This window comes from Equus quagga, chromosome 5, assembly GCF_021613505.1.
Source record: "Equus quagga isolate Etosha38 chromosome 5, UCLA_HA_Equagga_1.0, whole genome shotgun sequence".
Taxonomy (NCBI): Eukaryota; Metazoa; Chordata; class Mammalia; order Perissodactyla; family Equidae; genus Equus; species Equus quagga.
The window spans coordinates 93,446,622-93,458,214 of NC_060271.1; the positions used below are offsets into that span (position 1 = coordinate 93,446,622).

At 46.0% G+C, this 11,593-nt stretch overlaps 1 protein-coding gene across 4 annotated transcripts in view; it reads right to left on the reverse strand.

The window, feature by feature from the left end:
- Positions 1–11,593, reverse strand: part of EML6 (EMAP like 6) — a 253,213-nt gene that overhangs the window by 9,425 nt on the left and 232,195 nt on the right. For 3 of the 4 annotated variants that reach the window (XR_006888845.1, XM_046663358.1, XM_046663359.1), the window contains exons 30-36: positions 11,444–11,573; positions 9,596–9,694; positions 8,950–8,970; positions 8,411–8,584; positions 3,861–4,069; positions 2,880–3,037; positions 2,141–2,255 (exon numbers count right to left, since the gene is read on the reverse strand). Coding sequence is in view for 3 of the 4 variants with exons in the window: in XM_046663358.1 (XP_046519314.1) it covers positions 2,141–2,255; positions 2,880–3,037; positions 3,861–4,069; positions 8,411–8,584; positions 8,950–8,970; positions 9,596–9,694; positions 11,444–11,573 (906 nt within the window). In the remaining variant the exon portion in view is untranslated. The remainder of the gene's footprint in view (positions 1–2,140; positions 2,256–2,879; positions 3,038–3,860; positions 4,070–8,410; positions 8,585–8,949; positions 8,971–9,595; positions 9,695–11,443; positions 11,574–11,593) is intronic. The other variant, XM_046663360.1, reaches the window with a different exon arrangement.

Genomic DNA, 11,593 nt, shown 5'->3' on the forward strand with positions numbered 1-11,593 from the left:
ACTGTATGATCCCATTCATATGAAATACCTAGAATAGCCAAATTCATAGAGACAGAAAGTAGAGTGTTGTTTGCCAAGGGTTTGTGAGATATGGAAAGGGGAGTTATTGTCTAATAGATACAGAGTTTCCCTCCTACAAGATGAAAAACGTTCTGGGGATGGATGGTGGTGATGGTTGTACAACAGTGTGAATGTATCTAATACTAATGAATTGTACACTTAAAAATGGTTAAAATGGGGGCTGGTAGTGGTTAAGTTCACACACTCTGCTTTGGCAGCTTGGGGTTCACAGGTTCAGATCCTGGGCATGGACCTACACACTGCTTATCAAGCCAGGTTGTGGCAGCATCCCATGTACAAAATAGAGGAAGATTGGCACAGATGTTAGCTCAGCAACAATCTTCCTCACCGAAAAAAAAAAAAAGGTTACAATGATACATTTTATGTTATCTATATTTTGCCACAATTTAAAATAATTTTTTTAAAAAACTATGATTAGAGCAACTTGTGAAAGTGCCTTTGCTGGCAGTGGTATTAACATAGGAACAGGCACGATGTGTTTTGTTTTTAACAACTAAACTGCCCATTCTTAAGGCACTTCCTCTACCTTCTCACTCTGGCTTTTCTCCATCCACCCTCTTAGGTGAGAGCTTTAGTACAGAGTTCTCCATCATCTAGTCTCTGCTAGAACATTCCTATGACTGCAAGTTTACTACAGAGCAAGGCAGCCAATTTCTGTTTTTGGACAGCTCAAACTCTTCCTAAGTTCTTCCTTACACTGAACAAAAAAATCTACCTCCTGATGATTCCAGGTTCTGGGCCTGGTTCTGCCTTCATCTCCCATATGTCTAATTATCCTTCCAGACCATTGCCATTTAGGTATTTAAAACAAAATTCCCAATTTTGAATTATGTGGACTCCAAGTCAGGTTTGCCTTTTTTATGGAGAACATCCAGAAGGCAAATTCTTAGAATGCTAGCAATTCAAAAATATACACACAAGATATTAAATGGAGGTTAAGAGATTTGTTTTCAAGTGCATCAGAATCTCCCAAGAAATTTTCAAAAGGAGAAAAAAAGAAAAAAATGGAAAACACACAAATCAAAGCCTCACCCCTGAGATTCTGATTTGGCAGCTCTGGGTAGAAGCCTGGACAACCACATTTAAAAAGCCCACAGTTTGTTTTGTTGTGTTTTGTTTTTCCCTCCCCAAAGCCCCAGTACTAGTTGTGTTTCCTAGTTCTAAGTTCTTCTAGTTCTTCTGTGTGGGATGCCGCCACAGCATGGCTACTGACAAACGAGAGGTGTGCTTCCACACCAGGGACCGCCAAAGCCAATCGTGCCAAACTTTAACCTATAGGCCCTCAGGGCTAGCACCCACAGTTGTTTTTTTTTTAAAGATTTTTTTTTTTTCCTTTTTCTCCCCAAAGCCCCCCGGTACATAGTTGTATATTCTTTGTTGTGGGTGCTTCTAGTTGTGGCATGTGGGACGCTGCCTCAGCATGGTTTGATGAGCAGTGCCATGTCCACGCCCAGGATTTGAACCAACGAAACACCGGGCCGCCAGCAGAGTGCGCAAACTTAACCACTCGGCCACGGGGCCAGCCCCCCCACAGTTGTTTTTGATATTTGGCCAAGGTGTGACTTGAAAACCAATGGCTCTGAGTCAGATAGTTTGGTGGCCATCACTTTCCCTTTACTGGCCATGTGACCTTGGGCATGGGCAAATTATTTAAGATCTCTGTGCCTATAATACTATTATCTATAATAATAGTAGTTAACATCTACTGAATGTGGCTGTGTGCCAGGCATAATGAAAGGCACTGTGCATGTATAACGCATGTGATCCTGACAACAACCTGTGTGCTAGACACAGAAAGGTTAAGCAACACATCCAAGGTCACACGGCCAGTTCTACTGGGTGAGTCACAGTTTGCACCCAGGTCTGTCTGACTATGCTAAGCTACCTCCCACTGCAGTATAAGTCACAACTTGGAGGCTTATTTTAAGGATTCAACGAACCAGCACAGGGCAAGTGCTTGACTGGGAAGGTGCTGAACTAACTCTCACTTGAACCCCTTCCTCCTTCCTGGCCCAGCCCCAGGGGGTAGCTCGGGGAGGACCAGCCCAGGTGTGCTCACTTTGCCGCGGCACACGGAGCGCACGCACTCCACCAGCTGTCCCGTCTCCAACTGGAAGGCCCGGCAGCGCTTCATTTCCTGGTCCCACAATTTTACAGCACCTCCTTCTTTGGTCCTAAAACAGATCAAAAGAAACTTAGCATGTTAACCCTCATCCTAAAAACTCCCCATGACCCTCTACTCCCCTCTCTTGCTTTCCCCTCATCAAGGGCACAGCCACCTTGGGCTCCCAGCAGGACAGACCCTCCAGGGTGACCCCTTTCTTAGGCTCTGCTGATGAGCAATCAGAACCCTTTGAACTTGCAGATTTCCTAAAATGCCTTCAAATGCCATGATCTTGGAAGGAAAGAGAACTGTAATCTAGAAAATCCAACTGTGTTTTTATTAGATCAAAAACTAAGAGACATGTTTCTCCTGTTTTTCTGTTTCATTTTCACATCTTCCCTGCCCCCTCTTCTCACTTCTCCTTCCTCCCTTCTCCCGAAGAGCTACTGTGATAACACTTTAGGAACGGCAAAGTCACTCCGGTCTATTCAAGACACCGCTCTCTCCTTCTCTCACTCTTACTTCTGAAGGCTCTGACCTAGGGCCCTCTTGGAGAGATGGTAGACTGAGCTCCCCAATGCAGAAAAGATAGGACAATGAAAATCTGCATTTTCTCCAAGTTGGAGATGCTTCTGTCGGCTTCTCCCAAGACAATAAAAAAAGACCAGTTGTTCCCAGAGGAACTTCGGCTTACGGCCGCTCTTTTCCGCCGGTCACTATGAGTCCATCCCGAAGGGTCGTGTACATGGTGAAGACGGGGCCTGTGTGCGCCTTGGCCACCAGTCGGATGAGGAAGTGGTCCTTCCACACGTAGACGTCTCCATTGATGGCACCCGTGAAAGTGAGGTTGTTCTGTAAACAAAGGGACACCTTCCACACCAGGACACTCACAGCCGCTCTCAGGAGGGTCCCCTCCCAGCCACTGGCTCCTCTGTTAAGGAACTAGAGCTAGAGAAATGTGAACATGTGCTCAAATTGACCCTCTGTGGTAAGGAAAGGTAAAAGAATTTGCAGAAAACCACAAAGAGCATATAATAAGGAAGTCACCCGGCTTTAACAGTCACTCTGTTGAGCTAGTTTGGGGCATCCAACATCCCCACTGAGTGTGGCTCTGCATTGAAGTGAATTTCCATTCTCTGGGCCCCAGGGCAAGGGGTGAACTCCAGCCTGAGAGGAAACTTTCCTGGGCTTATCTATGAAGGGATAAATCCACCCCTGGAGGACCAAGAGTTGGCCGTGTTCCAGAATGTCCCTGGGGTGCTTGCATTGGCTGGGGACACCTGACAGCCCATGTAAGCGTGTCAGTTGTGGCACACTAAGGTCTGGGAGGGAAAGGGATGCTGTCCAGTGGTGGAGACTATGCCCACCTCCTCTCAGCTATCTAACCCAGGTCTGACAGGCTTGCAAGTCAGTCTGCCTCTAGAATGACGAACCTCTTGCCCTGAGTGGGGGCCCTGCCTTTTCTGATTAATGTTTGAGGGCAACAAAATGGGGAAAAATATAGTCATCTCACCCGTCTGTGCTATGGAAAGGGAATAGTGGTTGCAAATAAGCCAATAAAAGAGATAATGTTGAAATGGCTTTCTCATTTGCAAATTCTTGGCCATACTGCTCCCCCTCCCCTTGCACCCAGGGGTTCAGGCTCCCCTCTCAGCAGTGAACTGCTGGAACTCACAGCACCGAAGGCCACGGAGAGCATCGTCTGCATCTTGGCAGCCTCCATGGACCCGATGACCCCTTTCTTGTAAAGCAGGGCGCTGCCTGCCAGCGTCCAGAACTTCATATGTTTGACCCCAACAGACACAAACTGCGTGTCTGAGTCGGGACGAAATTCCACCACAAATATGCGTTCCAGGTGACCCCCTCGGCTGGCAACCTTGGCACCTGTGTGGATGAGAGTCCAGTGAGGTGGGCCTTCCCAACTTCCAGGGGTGCCAGGCACGGAGCTGCAGCCCTGGACGGCTCTCATCCCAGCAAGGCCAGGGCACGCCTCAGTGTTCTTTCTTCTTCAGCAGCACCCTCCCCACTTCAGACACTGCTCCCAAGGTGAGCAAGAGAGGCTGTGTCTGGGAAATTTTCAGAACAGCAGGTACTGCTCACATGACCCCCCAGCCCACTCCACCCAATCCCCACAAGCCACATCCAGGCATCTGAGAACGCAGCAGAAAAGGATGGCCCAGGAGACAGAAGCTTCCACATATGAGAAAAGGGCTTAAAGGCATCCCCCACGTCACCACCTCCTGTCTCCAACATCACCTCAGGATTCACCCCCACGGGAAGCCAGATCCTCCCCTAGAGTGTCCCTAGAGACTCACACTCCTTTAGGCAGTTTTTATTTCTCCCCAAGATTCTCTATTTTCTTTAAAAAAGAAGAAGAAAAAAAGGATCCCCATATTCCTTTTCTTTCATGGTTTTCAGGTTTAAAATTTTTACTTTTTTTTTTGAGGAAGATTAGCCCTAAGCTAACATCTGCTGCCAATCCTCCTCTTTTTGCTGAGGAAGACTGGCTCTGTGCTAACATCTGGGCCCACCTTCCTCCACTTTATATGTGGAACGCCTGCCACAGCTATGGCTTGCCAAGCAGTGCCATGTCCTCACCTGGGATCCGAACTGGCGAACCCTGGGCCGCCAAAGCAGAATGTGCGCACTTAACCGCTGCACCACTGGGCCGGCCCCTAAAATTTTATATTTTATATTTAATTTCTAGTTTTTTTCTCAACCCCATTTATTTATGTTTTTGATTTTTCTCCTGAGTTTTATTTAACCTTTGTCTTAATCAAATCCCAACTCCACCATTTATTTGTAGAACAACATTGGAAAAGTTATTTTCCTTCCCCGTGCCTCAGCTTCCTCATCTGTAAACTGAGGACAATAACAGTCCCCACTTTCGAAGGTGTTGTGAGGAGTAAAAGAATTGATGCAAGTGGAGACTTAGACCAGAGCTCGAGGCCCTGTAAGCGTGAACTGTTGTTATTATTCTTTTAGCTCCTTTTAAAGTCTCTTATTTCCTAGCCTTTTATCTGTTTCTTTGGTGTTTTTTGTGAGGAAGATTGGCCTGAGCTAACATCTGTGCCAATCCTCCTCAATTTTATGTGGGATGCCCAGCGTGGCTTGGTCCTAGCATGCCACACACGCTAGGTCCATGCCCAGGATCTGAACCTGTGAACCCCAGGTCGCTGAAGCAGAGCACATGAACTTAATTGCTATAGCCCCAGGCCAGCCCCTGTATTTTAAACCTCATCTATTTTTATCTCATCATTATTTTTCAGCCCTTGAATTCTTAACTTACTTTCAACTTCTATTACCTTTCCTTTCCATTTTCTTTTAACTTGCTCTTAATGTTTTAGTTCCAATTTCTTCTTAATCATCACCTCTCTCTATATTATTTATTGACTCACATGCAGTTTTTCCTTCCCCTCTTCCTTGTCACTTACATTTACTTATGTGTTGTTATAGGGCTTTCTGGTAGAGTGGCGGTGGTGGGTTCTTAACATAGTCGGGCCTGCAGCCAGCCCTCAGACATCCCCACTGGAATCCCTTCCCAGGAATGGCTGGGGACACCTGCAAGTTACCTCTCACGGTGTAATTCTCTCTCTGCAAATGGAATGCTTGACTCTGTAACAGCTACCTCACTACCTAGGGCTCAGATATTTTAAACCCGTAGTCCCAAGGATACCATAAACTAAGTTAAAAGACAAACAAAAGGTGGCTGGCCCGGTGGTTGAGTGGTTAAGTTCGCCCGCTCCACCTCGGCAGCCCAGGGTTTTGCTGGTTCGGATTCTGGGCACGGACATGGCACTGCTCATCAGGCCACGCTGAGGTGGCATCCTACATGCCACAACCAGAAGGCCCTACGCCTAGAATATACAACTATGTACTGTGGGGCTTTGGGGAGAAGAAGAAGAGAAAGATTGGCAACAGATGTTAGCTCCGGTGCCAACCTTTAAAAAAAAAAGACAAAAGACTGGGAGAAAACATTCATAACGCTTAAAGAGACAAAGAATTAATATTAATAATCAGTGAGGAACTACAAATAATAAGACAAGCAATCCTCCCACACCCAGCAGAAAAAGGATTTGCACAGTTGAATTCCAGAAGAAGCAACACAAGCAGACAATAAAGAGATGGCAAGAGGATGAATCCTGGTAGTTATGGGGGAAACGCAAAATAAAGCAACACTAAGAGGCACATTTCCTCTAAGCCACTGTTTGTTTTCTCCTTGTTTTAATCTCATGGACCCTTCTAATTGTGGAGATGCCTGTCTCCCTCTATGCATTGGCTTCCACTCAGAACAAATTTCATACAAGTATCTTGTACCTGACAACATGAATTTCATATAATAAGCTCATTTTCTTACTCCATTTTATTTTGTTTATTCTTACACACACACACACACACACATACATATACGTAGACACACATACCCCTAAGAGTTCCACAAAATAACTCTTTAACAAATAAGGAAGGAATAATATGCTAATGATAACAAAAAAGTACATAAACCTCCCTCAAAACACTTTATCTGTAAGCAAGACTAGACGTGAGGGAAAAATCACACACAATCAACTCAGAAGAGTTGGTGGTTGGTGACAGGCCGTTAGATATTGTCACTGGCTCAGAAGGCTTCCTTACAGACCCAAGCGCTGATTCCAACAAAGACAATGGGAGAAAGTCACCAAAAAGAAGGTTTCTCTTTTTCCTGGGAGTGTGTTTATAAACACTGGCTCCACCGATTCTCCAACGGGAGATCAAGAAGGGGTCCCAGGTGAGCAAGAGTCTGTGCTAGGGAAGGGCCAGAGGAGGTACTGCCCAAAGGGACAGGTGAGGGAAGTGAGGAGAGTGAACCTGACCTGAAAAGACAATACTGTGTGGGGACTGATGTGGTAACTTTCTTCCAAGGAACTAGGAATGACTTGATCTTGGCTACCACAGGGAGTAGAGTTAATACCACAGAAAAAAGTCATTATGACATTACAGCATTATGAATTACCTCACATAGGCTAGGGGTTTATGAGCTTTCCAACAGTGGGCAGGCTGCCTTGTGAAGTGATGAGCTGCATCCTTGTAAGTATTCAAGCAGAGGATGGAAACTGGCCTCTCAGAAATGCACCTGGAGAAATTTCTCAATGGGATGGATTGTGACTGAGCAGGAAGACTTCTCTAGTCCTTCCAACTCTAAGGTGCTATGAGTCCATCATTAAGATACTCAATTTTTCATCTGGGGCTGAGTCTATTTAATCAGCTGGCCACTTGACATCATGAAGAATGAATCTGGATCCCCAGGATATAGATTATGGGGCCTTTTGGACACAATATACAGATGAACAAGAAAATGAGAAATGGATGGACTAGGATGAATGAGTTTCATCATAAAAGTCTGCAGGTCCCCAACATCTTTTTCTCATATGGGGGCTCAGGAGGGATTGGAACTTTCCTCCCCCTGTGCTCATCCCTCTACAGTCCCCTCTCCTCGCCCCCTCCATGGGAAGATGCTGAGATAATGGGACTCTAGAAGCCCTGGATTGGAGAAGTGCCACCCCTGTGCGTGCCTGTCTCAGCGTGCCCCAGATACAGGCTGCCTGGCTGGAGACAGACCTCATTAATGTCCTCACTAATTGGATCTGCTTTTGCCAACCTGAGAATATACTCAATATTGCACATCTTTGAATCTAAGATGACCATAAATTTAGTAGCAGCCTCTGTGTTTGAGCGTGTGTTGGGGGAGGGCAAGAAAGAAATCCTGCTAAATTAAATATTCTTGATCATAAGATGAACGCCATTTCAAAAAAGTTAAAATGTTTAAAAAAAAATGTGTTTCTGAGACTCTGGTGGTAAAAGCCTGTCCCAGTTCCTGTAATAAGGCAAGCAAGCTGACAAGGCTGCCTCAGGATCCAGGGGTCACCAGAAGGAGCGCTGAAGACAAGGAAGCTTGGGTAGGAAGGTTGTTAGGACAGAAATGAAGGAGGCTGCTGCCATCTGTATGAGGAGGAAGCCTGCCACCCTTCACTAACCAGCTCAGGACTCCCCTGGTCAGCACTCTCCAGACCATGGCGTCCAAGATACAGCGGCATCTGATGAGAAGCTTCTCTAGGATCCCAGGAGCCTGGTTTCTGCTGACCTGGCGGCAGTGCCTAGGTGGGCTCTGGAGGGAGGCCCACCTAGGTTGGAGCCCAGCCCACGCCACAAGCAAGCCTCGCGGAGGGACAGAAAGCCCAGCCTCAATACCTTCCTGCCAACGCCAGACGGTGATGGTGTGCTCAGGGTCCACGCCCACTGACACCAGGAGCTTTCCGGTTGCACTGAAGTTGATATAATTCACCCCCTTCGTGTGGCAGCACCGCAGCATGGAGAGGGTGTGTTTGGTCATGGCGTCCCATATGTGGATTGAAGGTGTTGTTCCTGAATGTGGGAGGCATGACAAAGAACTCAGGCTGGAGGACAGCGGAGCCAAAGCAACACTTAGGTTCACCTAAAACCCTTTTTAAGACAAGTGTTAGGGGCCTTACAGTGACTGGGCGTAAAAGACCTACAGCCTGACCTGGCCAGAGGTGGAAGACAATAGGGAACATCTGTTGCACTTTCAGAGGCCGAGACCCAGGGGCATTTATGTCCAACACACACACTTGGGGAGGAGTCTATATGTAGGAAACTGATGAGGTCAATGATTTGTATCTGCAATTCAGCTAGATACAAGCAGCAAACATGGTACATTGACATGATTTTGCTGTGCAGATTCAAACTACTCACGGATGGAACAGCCTTACCTGGGGTCTCCGTCATATCACCTGCATTGGGTGGGCAATGGCAATGAGGAAGCATCAGGGAAAAACAATAGCCGCAATAAGTCATGTTTCTAACAGTGAAGCACTCAACACCAGCATCAGAAAATTCCAAATTAAAGTTAAAAATGGACATGGCTTCAATGAAAGCAAGCGAGAAAGTATGTTTGTAAAAACTGCCTTTGAAACAACAAAGGTAAAAAAAAAAAAAACAACTTTTCACAAATGTGAATCGGTTCACATTTGTCATTGGCAGTTTTCTGGGGTACAGAAGAGCCAGGCACACAGACTGCAATCTACCCTTGCCGGGCACAGCCACCAGGCTTCAGACGTGGGGCTCTTCATTTGACACCTGGGGTCTGAAAAATTCGCACAAGTCCACAGGGATGGGGGCCATCCATTGATTTGGCTTATCAGGCTCTGGTCTGACTTTATGGTCCCTCAGAATCACCAAACACTGGATGCATCAACTCAAGTGACACAGATACATTCTGGGCTCAAAAAATCACCAGCAACTTCAACGAGAAAGGATGGATGTCAGCGACCCACCCGCTCTCTCTCCCAATAATTGCTAGGAAGTCAATGTCCCTGCTTAGCTGGGAGAAACTCAGCTGCCGCAGGACCCTCCTACCTATCTGGCTGGTGGCCACCACGTTTCTGTACTTGGGGTGCTGGTTCACGGTGAGGCAGAGGATGTCATCTGTGTGCTCCAGGTAGAAGCTCTGGCTCCCTAGGAGAGAGACATGTGAGGGTGAACAGGGAACCTAAACACCTCTCAGGGCAACCCCAAAACTTTGTGTGGAGTCTTTGGAAATGCCTTGTAAAAGTGAGAGCTTAAAATGCCAAATTCTCACTTTCAGAATCATCCTTGGGGAGATGGGAGATGAGTTTTTACATTACACATTCTGTTCCAAGTTTGGGAGATGAGCTGGTGCCTGTTATCTAATGCATACAAGCTCTACTTCAATCCTTCCCACTGTCCTGTGTGGGTCCAGAGCACAGTCCAAGTGCAGAGGCTTCCAGAGTCCAAAATGCTTCGTCCTCCCCATGGCCCAGGAATGATGGCTTCTCAATGTCCACCTCTGGGCAGAGCAGGGCGGGAACCTGGAGTTAGCACTCTACTGAGCAACATGGCACCACTAACTCATTGTCAGGGGAAGACTGAAGTAGGAAAACAGGTAGGTAGTCCCTTTTAATTGTCTTTACTTATTAAAGTACCAATCCACTTGGGTGCCTGGATGGCACAGGTGATGGCTTCACTCCCTAAAGCCCTAACTTGACTCACATCACAGGAAGTGGGAAAAGGACAAGAAAAATGTTATCATCTACTACAGCAAATGGGTTTGCTGACTTCCAAAGTGGCCACCATAAACCCACCCAAATGCACAAGAACAGAGAGGTGAACAATGGCATTGATATACACGGAGATAGCACACTGCTACTAAACTGATAACATGTGGCTAAAACATTAAGAAATTGTATAGAAAATTTCAAGGTCTTCCTCCCTCCAAAAGACAAATCATTGTGCTGCCCAGTGATTTCACTGTCTAAAAATCTATGTATTAACAACTGCACAGAATTGAGAAGGAGTATAAAATTTGGGGGAAAAAAAAGGTTTGTTTTACGATATGAAGCAAATCATGCAAAACATTAACATATTTAGAGCCAGCCCTGATGGCCTAGCGGTTTAAGTTCAGCATGATCCACTTTGGCAGCCTGGGTTCAGTTCCTGGATGCAGAACCACACTACTGGTCTGTCAGTAGCCATGCTGTGGTGGTGGCTCACATAGAAGAACTAGAAGGACTTACAACTAAAATATACAACTATGTACTGGGGCTTTGGGGAGGAAAAAATAAAAAAGGAGGCAGTGCTGTTGACTTAAAAAAAAAATGTTAACATATTTAGATCTGGTGGTAAAGATACGTCTGTTAATTTCTGAATCCTTTTTGCTTGAAGTGTTTCTTTTTAAACTAAACTATTTTTTAATTTAAGAGTCATCCTATAGTTAAGAAACATTTTAGGTATTTTTGTTTATTGTTTAATTGTTCTCATTCTCACTGTAAATCTAGGTAAATAGTCAAAACAAACAAAACTTGAAAATGTGAGCTGCTGAACAATTGGTCACTGTTAATAATTAAGGAGAACAGCTCCCCCATGCATGTTTTTGGTTACTGTCTATAAGGATTTTCTCTGATCTTCTCTCCATCCCTCTCAGCCTCTGAGGAGCTGATGGAAACATGGACACCTCCCTTTCAGGGCCTACACAACCCGGCTGGGTGAAGGCCAGAGACAAAGAGGGCTTTGACTCTGAATGTGGCCTGAGCATTTTCTAGGACTAAATGATAGTAGCCTGGAATTGAGTGGAATGGCTCTTTTAAAAGGAAGAGAATGCTTAAGCTTCTCCTAAACAGCGGAAACCACATAAAAGGGCTAAGATAAAAGCCTGTTTTCAGATGGAGGTTTCTCTGTTCGAGGTACCTGTGGACAGGTTCTGAACAACGCCAGCCGCTGCTGTGTGGAAGATGATGTCGGCGCCGTCATTCAGGTAATGCAGGTTATTGCGACAGTCGAAGCCTCTGTAGCCGAACACGTGGTCGAGAGCCAGCTCCTACATTCCCACACAAAGAC